This window comes from Haplochromis burtoni, unplaced genomic scaffold, assembly GCF_018398535.1.
Source record: "Haplochromis burtoni strain Fernald_Lab_line unplaced genomic scaffold, NCSU_Asbu1 Contig_87, whole genome shotgun sequence".
Taxonomy (NCBI): domain Eukaryota; kingdom Metazoa; phylum Chordata; class Actinopteri; order Cichliformes; family Cichlidae; genus Haplochromis; species Haplochromis burtoni.
Window position 1 is genome coordinate 1990382 of NW_024582448.1, and position 16298 is coordinate 2006679.

The 16298-nt window shown below is 39.1% G+C and overlaps 1 protein-coding gene across 16 annotated transcripts in view; it reads right to left on the reverse strand.

Moving 5' to 3' along the window:
* Positions 1-16298, reverse strand: part of tns1b (tensin 1b) — a 184819-nt gene that overhangs the window by 36618 nt on the left and 131903 nt on the right. For all 16 annotated transcript variants that reach the window (XM_014334657.2, XM_042222520.1, XM_042222518.1 and 13 more), the window contains 10 exons: positions 16109-16158; positions 11091-11262; positions 8853-8903; positions 8641-8763; positions 6701-6765; positions 5335-5418; positions 4623-4735; positions 4483-4543; positions 3289-3364; positions 199-328 (listed from right to left, as the gene is read on the reverse strand). In XM_014334657.2, the coding sequence (XP_014190143.1) occupies positions 199-328; positions 3289-3364; positions 4483-4543; positions 4623-4735; positions 5335-5418; positions 6701-6765; positions 8641-8763; positions 8853-8903; positions 11091-11262; positions 16109-16158 (925 nt within the window). The remainder of the gene's footprint in view (positions 1-198; positions 329-3288; positions 3365-4482; positions 4544-4622; positions 4736-5334; positions 5419-6700; positions 6766-8640; positions 8764-8852; positions 8904-11090; positions 11263-16108; positions 16159-16298) is intronic.

Below are 16298 nucleotides of genomic sequence, written 5' to 3' on the forward strand. Positions count from 1 at the left end.
AATTAAAAAATAAATAGAGAGAGTTTTCTCTTTTTATCTAAAGATGCATATATTGTTACACTAGAAAACACGTGCAGTTTTTAAAGATTATACGCCCATTCAGATGTTCAGGTTTTACTTACTAATAGGTATAAGTTCATTGTTTGCAGGAGCATTATAATGCTGTTGTCAGTAGTATTTCAGAGTTGCAAGTCTTACCTTTGAATGTGTCATCTAGCTCATCTTTCCCAAAGACAATCCCCAGGTCGTGAACAGCGCAGGTGTGGAATTGTACCCGGAAGATCACATCTCGGCATGGGCTGCGGTAGCGTTTGTGGTAGCACTTAAGCTGCAGGGCGATTAAAAAAGAAAAAAGGCTAATTTGCAAGTACATAAATCTCTTTTAGCAGATCATAACTGGGTGTCATACCAAACAAGCAAAAGTAATGCTTCTTTATTAATAATTTATAATAAAATAATATTTTTATAATATATAAAAATACTGTTTCACAGGATTCAATTCACAGGATTTTAACTGAGTGCAAGCAAAGAGACACAGCAGCCTGATTCCCTGCTGGCTCAGGTTTACGCTGTTTTTTTTGTAGCTCTATGTTTATTTTATTTTAGTTTTTTATCTGTTTCCCTTGTAATGGAAGGACCATCCACAAACATTATTATCCAAACTGGTTTTCCAAATACAGCAGCTTTAAGAGTAATGTTAAAACCACACTGAGGAAAATCGGCTCTCTCACTCCTGCTGTTTCCTGACTGGCGGCCTTTTTTTAAAACAAGGCCTCATTTTTACATTCACTGAAAGAAACCAAAGAACTGTAATCATTCCTTACTGTGGATGTAAAGAATAATAAAACTGACAAACAGATTATTGCATATAGACAAAGAAATTAAAAAGAATTCAGCTGCAGCTAAAATTAACGATTTTTGCTAAAGGACTGACTGACTCGACTTTCTGACTGTGGGGTTAACCATAAAACCAAAACGTTTAGGACTGAGGAATAAAAGTAAAATATCCTCTGGTTTTGTGCAGCTTTTTGGGATATCGTAAAGGTCCTGCTGAGTGGTCCATTACCGCTGCTGAGTCAAGTTTAATTACAAAATATTATTCTGCTAATTTTATGCTAACATGCCTTCAGGGCTTGACCAATTTTCATTTTTAGGTAGAGGCTTTAAACATCCCAAAATTGTTCTTCCCTCATTTGTGAAAAGGTTATTTTTAATTTGCTATTTCCCAAAATGTCAAAGAGTTTGACATTTTGGGAAACTGGCTTATTTGCTTTCTTGCTGATAGTGAGAGAGGCAAAGGGATCAGCTAGTGCCAGGAGATGGTTAGCTTAGCCTAGCATAAAAACAGGGAGGGTTAGCTTAGTTCTTTCTGAGGGTTAAAAAAGCCATATATAATAATCAATATTAAAACTCAAGAAATTTTTTATCATAATGACTGTATTTCTTCTTTCATGTGTATAAAAGGCTCATATTTGCACTGAAAAGTCTCTGTACACAGAGACTAGCAAACTTTTTCTAAAAGCAAACGTTTTTTACATTTAGTTTTGTTCCTGTACCCTCATGACACTCTGCAGGCCTACGATTCTTTTCTCTTTCAGCAATTCTGTTATAGATTTGCTACTGTGCTTGAGATCATTGTCCTGTTGCATGACCCATTTTCAGTCAACTTTTTGCTACCGGACAGATGGCCTCAGATTGCCACTGCAAAGTGTCCAGGTCCTGTGGTTATAAAACAAGCCAAATCATCACCCCTCCACCACCATGCTGACATTATGAGGAATGTATGAGAGGTGTTGTGCAGACATGCTGAGTGGTCATATTGTCTGAGTGGCAAGTGGTCATATTGGTTGACGATCAGTTAATCAAATGTGCAGCTGGCTGTTATTTACCTTCTTAATTCAGATGGAAGCAGTGATATTAGTCCTGCTAAAATTTACTGTACATGTCAATGACCTTTAGCAGTGCCAAGAGGTGGATTTTGTTACACTAGGGCAGACACTTTTTTACTAATGCAGTTTATGTTAATGTAACCATCTGCTGCTCATTAAGAGTGGCTTCCATCTTCTCCATTCTCCAAGAAAGCCACTAAAGATTTTCCCAAAATGTTGAAATGGCCTAACTTGTTATGGTCTTTTAGGTTTAAAGTTTCATTATAAACCCAAATGCAAACTTTAAAAAGATCATTAAAACAATTAACAAACCAATGCGAGGTTCTTCTCTGCAATTATCTTTAATCTGACCAATTAGATATACAAAACCATCACAGTTAAAAATGCAGGAGCACTCTGTGCTAATGTCTCCTCAGGCAGCAGTTCAAATTTTCCCTGTTATTTGAAAAATAACAAGCATCAGCAAGCAGTGTCTCAGCCTGACGGTGCATTCAGCAGAATCCATTAGTCTGTGTTAAATAAAGGATGAGATATGAGTTCAGCTTTGAAGGCCAAAACAGCCTCGGGTACAAACTAAGTGCTCACTTTCTAATTCTTCATGCTCACATTATGAGCCCCGAGAACATCCCATAGATAACATTATGGCTCAATTGACAGCAGAAGCAGAAACGTTGCTGATGTGTGGAGTTTTTCTATAGGCACAAGAAAACCAGAGGCTCTCACAGGTGCTGCTAAACTGAGGATCTTTCAGGAATGATTTCATAAAAATTCCCTGAATCTCCCTGAGAGAGTTGCAGGGATAGGTCTCACATGAGACTTTGTTTGAAATGATTATGTCCTGTTATAGCGATACCTCATGTATCCTTAAATGCTGTTTTAAAGGAAGTACACGGCCTTTTTCACGTCATAGTTTCCAGCAACATATTGTGTGCTAATGAGGGCCTATAAACCGAGGTATAGGACTCAGTCCAACTGTCTTTCCCCAAGTTTTTACAGCCCCATTTCATCTGTAAATGGCTACTATAAACTGCTGCAGCACATGCATTCAGTGCATTAAGCCAACGTTCAATTGGAAACACACACAGGATTCCCTCATTATTATTATTATTATTATCCAATAAAAAAATCTGAATATCCTGCATGTATTTTACCCTTATCATTTGGTATCCATATATTTTTCCCTTTTCCTCTGGAAAACAATAAACATTCAGTGTTACTGGCTTCACACACTGAGCTTAGCCAGTGATAAAATGTTGAGATTCGGTTTCTTTGTTTTGCAGTTAAAATCCACGGAAGCCAAATGATTTAAATTTTACAAACAGCTGAAAGATTACTGAAGGTTTTTATCAGTCTATATTGTACAGCACTAGCTTCTGGGGTATGTCTCTGCTGTTCTTACCAGGATGTCCCCCTTCAGAAGGAGGCCAGGTTCAATGGTGATGCAGATGCTGGTCTGGCTGTCACCCTGGACATTACTGCAGAGAAATAAAAACACAAGTCACATGACAGGCCTGCTTTTATCATTCTTGCTATGGAAATCATGACAGCAAGTCCACTGCATCAGCTTTTGTTTCTGATGCTACTTTCCTGAATAAAACCATGTGCCAACAACAATCACCCCTTTTTCCCCTTTAACAGTGGCCTTCACAGAGCGTAGCCCGTGGTGTTTTGGGGTATTAGTGCCTGTCTGATTGTATTGTTGGGAAAGAAGGATCAAAGGGAGGAGAGTGCCAAAAGGGAGCATGTGAGAGAAAGTGAAGAGGAATGTGATTTCACCAAAGCTTTAAAGAGTATGGAAATGTGTCTGCACTGATTGTTTCACAGGAAATGTAGTGTCATTGTGCAACCATCACCAGGCTTTGTTGTTTTGAATAAGAAGAGCAGTAACAGTGAAAAGACCAAGAGTTTAAAACTGAACTAAGAAATATTGGATCCAATGACCATTTCAGATGACGAGATCATTGAGTCAGAATATATATTGATTAATCATAGTTGCTGTCGTTTTACAAGGTAATGTTATGGTTGTTATTCCTAAACAACCTTAATTCAATACTTTTGCTCAACCTTTGAATCAAAGTTGAAAGTCCTAAATAATAATGTTTCCAAACAAGGTGTAAATGCAGAATGTGTGCCTGCCTCACCTCTCAGAGGACAGTACAGCTTTCCCTGCCTTTTTCCTAACCTCCCCTCTTTCCAAAAACAACAACAGAGAGCCACAGAATCCTTTCTTTCCTGTCTGGCCCTGGGAACCAACAGGGTCCTGTGGCATGAAAACCCTGCAGGCGTCCACACAGATGCCTGTCTGCCTCTTTCATTGGTTCTCCAGTCACCAATAACATTAGACGTGATTACGGGATCTAAAGTGGGGAAACAAGAACCTGCAGCTGGGGAAGCTAGCTAAATACAATAATGTGGGCCAAGTGAGAACTCTAAACTGGAGAGAGGGGTGCTGTGGGTGTATATCAGGGGGCAGGGGGGAGTAAGAGGAGAGGCAATAAAGGAAAATCAGCGTTTTTATTATTGAGCCATTACGAGCTCGCTATCCCTGGAATCTTGTAAAAGCATTTGAGTGTGACTGCTTTTTAAGACTTACTAGATCCCAGATGTGTAGATGGGCTGCATGGCCTGGTAGATTTTGAGAAAAGGACGACAACCTGGGACATAAAAAATGCATTTAAGAAAGGGACTCAAAGCTAAATTGTGTGTGTGTGTGTGTGTGTGAGAGATACTCGCCTCCCTTGGACTCAAAGTTGGGGATGCCGTGCATGATGACGTGATGGAGGAACAGCGGCTTGTTGTTGATCTTGATGTGTCCGGACAGCAAGCCGCTAAAGTACTCCACATACCTGAGTGAACAGAGGGAGAGAAGCAGCGGGGATTAAAGTGATGCCCAGTGTTTGACCACTAAAGGATGAACATGTAATCCAAGACACAAGCTTTCACTTTGACCTTTAGCTTGTCAGTCATGTCGAAGGAGCCAAAAAGCTTCATGCATCAAATGGTTTAAAGTGGCACTAATCACAAACTATATTTACTGAGACAGATCCAAAGACAACTGCCACCCAACTCTGCATGTTCTGCCAATTATGAATCTTTGATTTTGGTTATCTGCCAACCAACGAACACAACTATGAATCCACCACAGAGGATCTTATAGCAGCTAAAAAGCCTTTCTTTAAAAAATTAGTGGCGAATAAGACTGACCAAAATTCATAACAGAGCAGAAATGCGACTCCAAATGAAAATGAATCTTAACAAATCTCAATCTCAAAGTCTACGCGTGCAAACGATTCTTGAAAGTTCACACTTTGTTTGCGATTCCTTCTACTGCCCCCCGGAGGCCATTAAAATCAATTAATGCGGCTTTAAAAATGTAGTGAAGTGACACAAGGGAGAGAGTTCACTCAGGGGTCAAACTTGAAACAACATTGGAGGGAAGACTGACCTTTTCTGAGATGGCTGACCCACAGGAAGCACTTTGTCTTCATAGAAGCGTTTCATGGCAAACCTGTCCAGAGCCTGGTCGGCACTGCATTTTGAAATAAAGTTTTGTTAGAGAACATTTTCTAGTCCATTTCCATTTCAGTATTTCTGGAATGTTTTTTTTAAATGTTTTTTTTCCCCTTTATTTAACTGGGAATTCCTTTGATACAAAAAGCTCTCAGGGGGAAAAAAAGGCAGCCGTAAGGTTGCAAAAATTAGAAAGTTGAAAATAACAAAAACAGACATGAGTAAAAAAAAAATGAAGATCAAAATAAGCAGTGAATGCAACACAAAGTTCAGCTTAGAAAGTTACTAGTTTTCTATGAATAAACTTTTTTTTTAATTCCTAAAAGTCATGATTTGAATAAATTAGAAAAAAAGAAAATATGCCACATAAATGACCCCTGTACAGTATTAGCTTGATAACTAGAGGAGAGAAAAGCAGAAGTAACCACAGTAGGTCTATTCATGATTTGTTAGAGATCAGAACAATGTGCAGCTGTTGGAAATGTGGATATCTTAGAATAAGTAAGACAACAAATAAAAGAATGTCATTAAAACATTTTTCTTGTTTTTTCGTTCAGTGTACTATGCTATACGTCCCACAAGAAACTAATGACAGCTGTTCTACTTAACCTCAATGCAAAGAGTCAATCAAAAGCTTTGACCATAAATCAACTTTTCCCTGCACATCTGGCACATCACAATTTCACAGTTGTTTTCTGTTTGAAGCTCCTTTACCTTAGCCTGCAGGATAATGGAATAACAAAGGAACCTGACAGCTGTGCAGGAAAGTACGGCGTTTTTGGGATTTTTTTTATGACCAATCGTGTCATTTTAAAAACAACGTTGATTCGTGCTCATCTGGTTGTTTCTTTACGAGGAGGTCATTCTGTTAGTGGTCCTATCTAAGAAACAAAGCCAACACAGAAAACGAAAAGCAGCTCACTTATAATCTGAGTCGCATGATGCGGTGTCTCTTAGAACTTAACTCACTTTAGCTCACTTTTATAATTATGACATCAGGAACTGTTCTTTTGATTTACCAGAATTAAACTGGTGGTCTTCAGTCTCATGTTCTAACCCCCCTCCTTCTGCCTCATCACATCTTTAACTGTACTTCAGATGTGGGCTTCAAACCTGTGAACAGTGCAGGCTTATTGAGTTTTTCTTCTTAAGCCTGTCCTCATGTAACCCCCCCCTCCCCCTTGTTTTCCAAAAATGCCAGATTTCATCTTCACGCCTTCTCTTTCTGACTTTCACTCCACTTTTTAAGTGGCCGGGACATGTGACTTTAGCTCCAGCTGCAGCTGGGATCAGAGACCTACCTGGCAGATATGTTGCTGTAATGCATGTAAGCCGCCACCACCACTCCTGTTCTGCCTCGATTGCCCTGAAAAGACATCAGTCAAGCACAAGTAAGCTAATTTTATCTTCATCTCATGATGGTCAAGCATGCAGAAAACAATATTGTTATGGATTTCTTCTCTAGGTATTTCAGGCACTAACTGTGTAATGTCAAAATATGTTTAATGGTTATTTTAGTCATGTAGAATATAACAAAAGACATCAAATTAATTCAAAGTTCAAAAGAAGCAAAGAGGTACAGATATCATTCCCAGGTTAATGATAGCCATCAAATTGACACAATAAGGACCAAATGACCCTTATTTTTACAGGAACTGCAACATTATTTAGTATCACGTTAGATAGGGTTGTTCTCTTTTTAAAAGTAATTTTATTTTTGTTAAATTTCAAGAAGGGCATGTCCTTATTTACAGTTCAGTTCCACCACAGGGTGCTCCACTTACACTGAGGTCCAGAAGTACTTGAAGAAAGAAAATCTGTTGTAGTTTTGGAAATTTGGGTGTGACTGTGTGTTAAAACGTCTGAAATTCCTAAATACTTGTGCGATACTTTTGTTAGACACCTTGAATTAAAGCTGAAGGTGTGCACATACAAAGTATGATATATGCACTGTTGCAATCAGACAGTTATGTTTGATATAGGCTAATTGAAAAGTTGATACAGAATGTTAAAAGTTGCTTTATGCAGGTATACGTAACTTCAGAACACATCAACTTTATGCATATTAAATGTCAAAATTTTCCAATAGAAAGTTCTTATTTGGAATCAGGCTCCAAATGACACTGTATTTAAAATAATCTATCATATTATGTTATACAAAGTCATTAAACTATGGCCTTCTTTTAAAAAAAAAAAAAAAAATGCTGTCAGGAATGCAGAGATTCAAAAACGGCAAAAAAAAAAATTTCTGTCATGGTAGATTCCTTGGATAAGTCTCCAGGCCCCAGTCGAGAACATTGGGACTCTCCAGAGCCACAGAAAACATTATACAACTATTTTCACAAGCTGAGCCCTCCGCGTGACCAGTAAACGGACCGTTTTGTGTAAAACTGGTGAAGTGGCCCACGTCTGGTTGTAAAAAACGTCTGCATATTTGAGCGTGTATATGTGTCCAGGCATGTGATACTATGTCAACAGAGACGGCGTTCATTTTAGCCCATCTATCCGCCTTTAAAATAAAGCTCGTGGTGGCGAATGAGTGAGTTCCACATTATAAATATCGCGGCAGCTTTAACAGCGTGGAGCCCAGTGGAAATGATTTGTGGAAACCAGCATGGTCAGCTTCCTTAGTGACCAAACTGTCGTTACTCGACTGGCAGGAAAAAACCAAAAAAACAACAGCGGTTGCTACAGCAGCCGACTTGTTAGTAGCCTCCCTGTGGGAATGTTTTAGGATCCCATGGTTAATTCCTATGTTGCAAAACACAATCAGGAACAGAGCGGGGTTAACGTGAAAATGATTAGGTATTACATTCGGGACGGCAGCCTAGTAGCTGTATTGGATATACTCTTTATGGTGTGTGTCAGCACACTGAGGCTTCCCACAAGCGCATAATGTGATCCAAGTAAGTTTAGGCAACAACAGGAAAATATCGGTCACTTTAGTTTTTATGGTATTGTTAAGGGTAAAAGGGGTAAATAAACCTAAGTAGCCATGATGACTGGCATGCCTTACAGCCTTAATTTGTGTTTTCCTAACCATCATCCAGCCCCAACAAGCACACAAAGAGACGCACTCAGTGTCAGTGTTTCACTCAGATGGAACATCATTAGAAGCACACGTGCACAAACAGCTGCAGCCTCTGAGGTAAGCGGGGGTCGTGAAAAGAGCCTGAGAGCACCCTCTACTGCCTGCAGTCATTGACTGTTTTTACAGCATCTTCTCGTTTTTCACTCTTACCTTATTGTGTATAACCACAACATTGTGGCTGTCCGCACTCAGCCACGTGTCCATGGCCTTACAGATGCTGCAGATTTTGTCCAAGGCTGGAGCGTGGTGGTCGGGCCAGCCAAAGTCCAGAACCTGAGAGAGGAGGAGAAAGGTTGCTGTTCATACCGGTGGTCATACAGTAACAAAGACAAAGAGAGGAGATGTTAAGCAGGCAGTTGTACCTTTGGATTGAGTTGGCTGATGTCATAGCGCTTCTCACTGAGGTTGAAGAGCTAAAGAAAAGTACAAATAAATATTACACAAGATATTAAATGAGAGAGGCAGGGCACTCTGGGAATCCTGAATACGAAAATATTAGAGAATTCGTACAGCCAAGCCAGTAAGCAACTGAACCAAACATGGGGGTTCATGATATGAGATGTACTCATTATCACCTCGGTCTTTGGTTATCATAGTAAAGGTAAGGGTACATATGTTTTTATTTGCCTATAATCTGAGTTAGAATCATATTTGTTCAGTGTGTTTGTGGGATGAGCCAGAGGGAATGATACACCACACATTACAGCTACAGGGCCATGGAAACCCGTGCCATGAAGCTCCTGGTGCACAGCTTCTGTGCTGATGTTCATCCTAGAGGAGGTTTGGAGCTCTGTAGTTATTGGCAGCTTTTAGGCATTATGCACCTTGTGTGTGAGTTGCTGATTCCTAAACGCTTCCACTTGGCAATAATAAAGTTTAAAACAGATTAAGGAATATTTAGCAGTAAGAAAAAACTCCATAAGCTGACTTGTTGCAATGGTGGCACCTTATTAATTCAATTCAAAAGACCACTGAAATTAATGCTATGGCTCTCTTCCCATTTTATTTTCGGGCTTCTATCAAAATATTGTCAAGAGGCGGGACCAAGATGGCAACCAAATGTCAAGGCTTGCTTCATGAAGAATTTTGCAGGCTTTTGAGGCATGCTACATGCACATAGTCAAGTAACAAGGATTAAAGTGTATATGGATTTGGGATTTAAAACTTCAGACAAAAGCTGTCTCATCATTTGCAGTAGAAATGACAACTCTCATTGACCGGTTTTATTAGCTATGATAGATTACTAACAAAGTAGAGAGAGAAATTGATAGAAAACTCCATTTCTGGCTGACTTTAAAACATTTCAAGCTAAATAAGAAGGCATCAAAGCATCTTTATAGTCTAAATCATATTAACAATACTACCATGGAGGAAATATGGGATTAAACTAATTGTTGTCAAACAGGACAGAGCTAGCTACTTCTATATGTTACAGTGCAACATAATGTTAGCTTTGTGCTTTAATGTTTTTGATTCCAAAGTCATGCTTCACTAAACTTCAGAGAAAAGACGACTATATTTAGCGGGGTCATCGTGGTTCAGTGAATAAAAATCATGTGCTTTTAACATCACCCAAACTCGAACGAAGCCATTTTTAGTATCTGGCGATGGTGTTAAATTAGCCAACACATCATGAATGAGTCAGTCCTGAACAGAGTTTCTTGTAACTCAACCTGTAACTCAATAATGTAGTTAGCAGTCAATGAACTAACTGTTGCCCTTGCTGGGAAACCTCTCTATTAACTGGCTGGTTGTGCTAGTTTTGGTGACTAAAAGTGTATTCATTTCCTCCCTTTCACCCATGTGTGTTTGGATTTGCAAATGCAGTAAGAAAGACTTAAAGATATGATTGACTCTTAATAGATAACAGCAGTGTCAAGTTGGAGTTGTTTAAGTTTAGCAAAAGATTAAATGCACACATTGACTGAGGTTGTGCCCCCGCTGCCCAGCATGGGTTATATCCTACACTGCTAACAGATACAGGAAGTCACAGTTTTGGGGTGTTTTCTATGTCTAATAGCTTTGCTTTATATTGGTAATTAGAACTTTGTAAAAAGGATTTACCAGTAACTGAAGAAATAACATGTTTTTCATGGGGGGGGGGGGTGTATGATACTATCTTTGTTATTCTGCCGCCAATATAATCAATCCAGGACTTTTTCGGCCACCTAAAATATCTTTATACTGTTATGTTATTTATTTATTGTAATTTTTGCTCCCCTCTTGGCCAGATCCTGCTTGAAAAATACATCTTTTTTAACCTCAATGAGACTTTTTCCCCAAGAACTGCCTCTAACTTCTGACAGGAATGTTCTTTCTGGCTCAAAATAACTTTTATGAGAGATATAATTAAGATCTGTTTGGCAGATAATAGGACAACAAATCATTTACAACAGTTTAAATGCAGGCAACCACTTTTCGGCCCAACAAAAAGCAACAGGAGCGATGCTTTGAACAACGACGAGTGAGGCAGGTATCACATGCAATATAAAGTATGCAGATGTTATATAACCACTCTGTTAGGTGAATATGTGGTTACACCTTAGCTAAATGAGCTGATAATGACTTTTTATAACTATTCGGTTTTTCTGAAACCCTACCAGGTAGTTGTTCCCGTGTTTTGATCGCAGCATGGAGGCCACCTCCCTCAGGTTGGCAGCGTAGCTCTGCTCCTCCACATTGCTGGGGAAGGAGACAGAGATGATCCGCTCTGTGATGTAGATCAGGTCCAGCTCGTAGCTCTCCTCTAGGGCCTGCAGCAGACTCGCACTCCTGCAGAAAAAAGAAGTAATTCTGAGTATCAGCTGATAGAAAAACCAATGCAGGTCACCGGACTGCAAAAGATAGCTTTAATACCCTGAAGTAATGCAGCACATGTGATTTATTCACTGCAGCTGAATGGCTTTAACCGAAGACTGCCAAAAGGATGAAAGCTGGTCAATTTTAATTAGGTAGCAGTTTTTGTTTAATTTATACAGATACTGGATACACATCTGTCCAGTTCATGTTTTATGGGCAGAGAGGGCTGCTTTACTAAAGATGGTAGCAGTCCCAGTTTGTTTTAGGCAATAACATTATTATGGACACAGTCATTTCTTCCAGAGAAATGTCACAAGACACGTCTTCTTCTGACGTAATTTCAAGTTTGTACTTTAACTTCACATCTTCAGAGTCACATATCTGGAGCCCAAGGCAACAAAAAAATGATGTGGCTTCATACGTCATCTGTAAACTGAATGTCCGCAGTGTTGCAAAGAGAACACAACATTCTTTCTTCAAGTCAACATGGAACAAATATCCTAATATGGAGAAGGCAATACACCATATAAATACCAAATCCACAATGACATCACTAAATCTCAGCGGGGTTCATGCTCTCCCTGCTGCATTAAACAAGTCATGTTCTTAGACTGTCTGCAAAGAAAAGCGAGCGAGGAGAATTTGACGTATCCGATGAACACACCAGGGGGCTGCGGGATATTTGGACCACGCAAACTGATGATCAGTGATGAGCAAAAGTGTTTTGGTTGTTGTTCTGCTGAGTCTTTTTTTCCCCCTCATTTGGTCAGATTAGATCTAAAAGGGAGAGATTAAGGAGGCCCAGATGAAAGGGATGTCAGAATTCCCTGATTGATCCGTAATTTACTCTCAGGCTCTTGAGAAAATGAGAGCAGGTGTTGCTCTTTGACTTTTCCAGATGTCTAAACAATACAGAGATTTGGTTAAAAAGCGAAGGAGCAGAAAAGCTATTTTTTTCAGTAATCTGAGGAGATTAGCAGAAAAGGATGTGCTTTTACAGCTAAATATTGGAGAAAAGTCCATTTAAGACCAACATGCAGCACTAGATGAGTCGTGCTTACATGAAAGAAAGATCCTTAAAACGTGGCATCAACTTGCTTTTATGCTTAAAAAAACGTTATCTGCATGGCTGGAGTGGCTCTCAACCAAATTAAATGTCATTTGTTATTAATTAGTGGATGGTTTACTCACTTTTGAATCACATTTAGTCTTTTTTTAATCCCTCTTTTCAATGTTTGCTAAAAGATGAATTTTACTTTACAAATCCTTCTTTTTAAAGGTCAGGACTGATCAGATTTACCTCAGACACAGCATCCTTGTAATTATTTTTGTGTACAGCACTTTGTTTCTGCTGCGTCCGTTTTTAAAATGTTTACTAAATAATTTTGGGATAGTATGATACTGTATGGTACCAATGGACGTCTGGTGCTTGGGCTTGTCCCCAAATGTGCTGCCCACAGTGTGTTTATAGTCTTTAGAGTGTAAAATATATTTCATTGTTACTTTTACATTTCTCACTGATATTGCTCTGAAGACGTACTTGAAAAATTTTCTTGTCTTTATTGATTTGTGACATTTTTCTGTCAAACTCACTTTTACATATCACTCTTGTAGCCCTGTTTATGTGCCAAAGAGCTGTTGCAACGAGCATTGTGAGGTAAGTGCAAGCACACTTTTTAATGTTTAGTTTAGGTGTGTGTGTGTGTTTCTCCCACCATTTGCACATAATTACTGAAATCTCTCTTGGAAATTAAAAAAAAAAGCTCCACCTAATTAGAAACACAGGAACAATGTACAATGTACTGTACCAGATATTCATCTGCAGTCCCTAGATGAGTCCATGAATGACATGCAGATTGCAATCAGAGTTGATCTGAAATTTGTTAATTGATATATTCTGTTGTATTGCCAAATATTTGCCAAAAAGATTGTTGATCAGGTTTTGTGGGTTTTTATTAGAAGGATCATCACATGCAAGATTTATGCAATATTGCTGTGAATATACGCAAGTTACATTTTTTTTCTAATTTCCTTGCAGATGTCTGGATTTGGTTTAGTTATATGGGCTGAAGTCATTTTGCAGGCTGAGATGTAGAGCCGTACAGGCGTCCTCTGCGACTCACCGTCTCACTAGCAATAAACAGACCTCAACTGATCAAACCTCTTTCCGACTTTTGCCTTTGCAGAAAAATATCAACCATAAAGAGGCCATAAAGAAGTGAAGTGGGTGCAGTGAAGGTGGGGAGTGAGTTGAAGAGGTTGCAGGAGAGGTGTCTGGAGCCAGACTGCAGCATATTTCCCACATTTGTCAGCTGTGAGTAGCCCCTGAGGAAATTGCTCATATGTCTGGGAGAGGGGATCGCTCCAGCTTTACTGTTCAAATACTGTAACCTGCTCTTTTCTGTACATCTGGAGCCACTCAAAACATACTTACTGGAAATTATTCATCACTTCAGATAAAAGAAATTGATATGTCGCACATGTCTCTACTGTGCTGAGACAGAAGTCTTATCAAGTTTTTGAAAATATTTCTTTAAACCTGCATCTCCTCTTTCCCACCATTTCCTTTTCACTCTCTTGCATCTCCTTGTGTATGCCTCTCACCTCTGAGTGCAGTCAAAGCCAATATACTGTAGACCTGTGGTTTGGTCCCATTCCAGATTCACCAGCATGTGTTGACCGGCTGAGTGCCAACCTGCTTCTCATCAGCTGAAGAGATTAAGTGATTGCTCCTTTTCTGCATACCGCATTTGACGAATGACGCATTATCTCTGCATGCTCAATTTCAGTGCTGCACTGATCTCGTTTGTCAATTCAGACAAACACTGAACCTTTTTTTTCCCTAAATCCAGAAACCTTAGACATTTAACTGTTAAAAAAAAACACCCCAAGATATCTGCAATAAAAGTCAACAACCGGGATTTCCATGGTTTCTTCCATTCAAAATACGGAGCACCCTACTTGACTTCAGCTTATAATCATACTTGTCATACTTCCTGATGGGTATAAACATATTACCACATATTTTCTCATGACCCAAAAGGTCAATTGGCTCGTCCAAGTTAAACTCGCTACTTAGACTGATTTGACCTTTTCTATTATTAATATTTTGAGTTTCTTAAGCAAACGACTTAACACCATGCGCTATTCATTTTTTCTCTGCATTAGTTACAGATGCTTTTCACCTCTATATGTTAAATATTATATAAACGTGATGCAGAAGGAATAGTTCACAATGACAAATTGTAATATAAGACCGCCAACCTCCCAGGGATTTAAGCCCATTTTAGCTTGTTTTGGTTTTCCAGCAACAGGCAACTGTTTTCAGGAGAGACTTATTGTATATTCCCTTTCCAGCACCAAACAGTAAACAGATAAAAGTAATAAATATCTTTTTTACCAGTTAAATATTTCAGTGCTTCCCTAGAAGGTGATGAAGACAAAAATACACCGGAAAATGGTTACATTTGTATACCTATACCGATAAACCATCGTAAATCCCAAAAAGTTGATTCTGTTCATCTGGACGTAGCGTCGTCAGTCCCTGAAGAATTCACTTGGATGAGTGACGAATCATTTCTCCCACTCAAAACGCTACGTCCAGATGAACAGAATCAACTTACCGGATTTATCCTTACCGGGGTGATTCAGCATGGATCAAGACAAACTATCTTAAAGTTAGGTAGTTTGAACATTTGCTTCGAATGAGAGCAAAAGAAAACAAACTCAGTGCTTCTTTTTTGCAAGTAGCATGTCTAAAAGTCTTCAGTTGAAAGATCTGTGCACCACATTTCAGAATCAAAGAACTTATGTAATAATATCTGCAATGTTGCATGACCACAGCTGTCAAATTAACCTGTCACTGTAGATGTGTTATGATATGTTATGTTTACCACAAGTGAGAATTGTGGTTTTCTTTAGCTTTGATAAAAAAATTAAATAATACTAAACATGTTGTCTACACTACCTAGTTATTTAAACTAAGTAGGTAGGTAGTATTACCCAAACACTTTTATTTGTAGGCTTAGAGGACGGCGTAGCAACACAAACCTCCACGCAAATAAAAAGTGTGATCATAGGAATGTACCAAACCTGTCTGAACCCAGAGTTTGACTGGATTAGTTAATTTAGCGGGAGGATTACATCAGACAACTGTCAATGATTCTGATGTTAGGCACTTAAAAATGTTTTCCTTTATATGGATGGAAATCAGGTGTAATCCTCTCAGTAAATGAACTCACACGTTCTCTGCATGGGCTGTTGAACATGCTGATGTTCCAGATGTTGAACTGTTTTTATTACCTCATATCATCTAGGTGAATTGCTGCGAGGGAGCCAAACTGTCATTCAAGCTTCGCACAGCACACAGTTGTGTTGTGCCATCAAGTCTGACACATTAATTACACAACTGACAACATGTGTGACTCCCTGAGGACCGAGGCTGACACCAGATATCTTTATGTCCAACAACACACCGAGCGGTCCAGTTCAACAGCGGGGCATGTTGCTTTTACAGTGTCCCCTGGTAAAAATCGGCCAATATCACATTACATCTAAACTTTTCATTTTCAGATTCCTCACATTATCAAGCAGGACGCAGAGAACGCACAGAGCTAAGCCTGATATTTATTTCACCCCCCCTCATTATAAATCTGCACTTTTGCTGGAAGCAGGAGAGATCGTTTTCTAAAATAATTAAACAAACGCAGCCCGATAATCCAAATGAAGCCTTTTATGGGAAACGTGGAGAGAAGGGCGGAAAAGTAGGAAAACTCAAAACTGATGAGGAGGACAGGAGACAAGAAAGAAGGGAAGCTACCTCGATGGCCTGCGCCGTGACTCCATGCTCTTTGAGGATTTTGTTGAGCCCTGCAATCACAAAGAAAAACTTTATTAGTATTCTTTGCATGCACACAAAGATGTTTCTCAACAAGCTGTTAAAAAACATTCATACACCAAATAAGGAAATCAGTTAAAGAGACGTTCGAATTATTAAAATGACTGCTTCA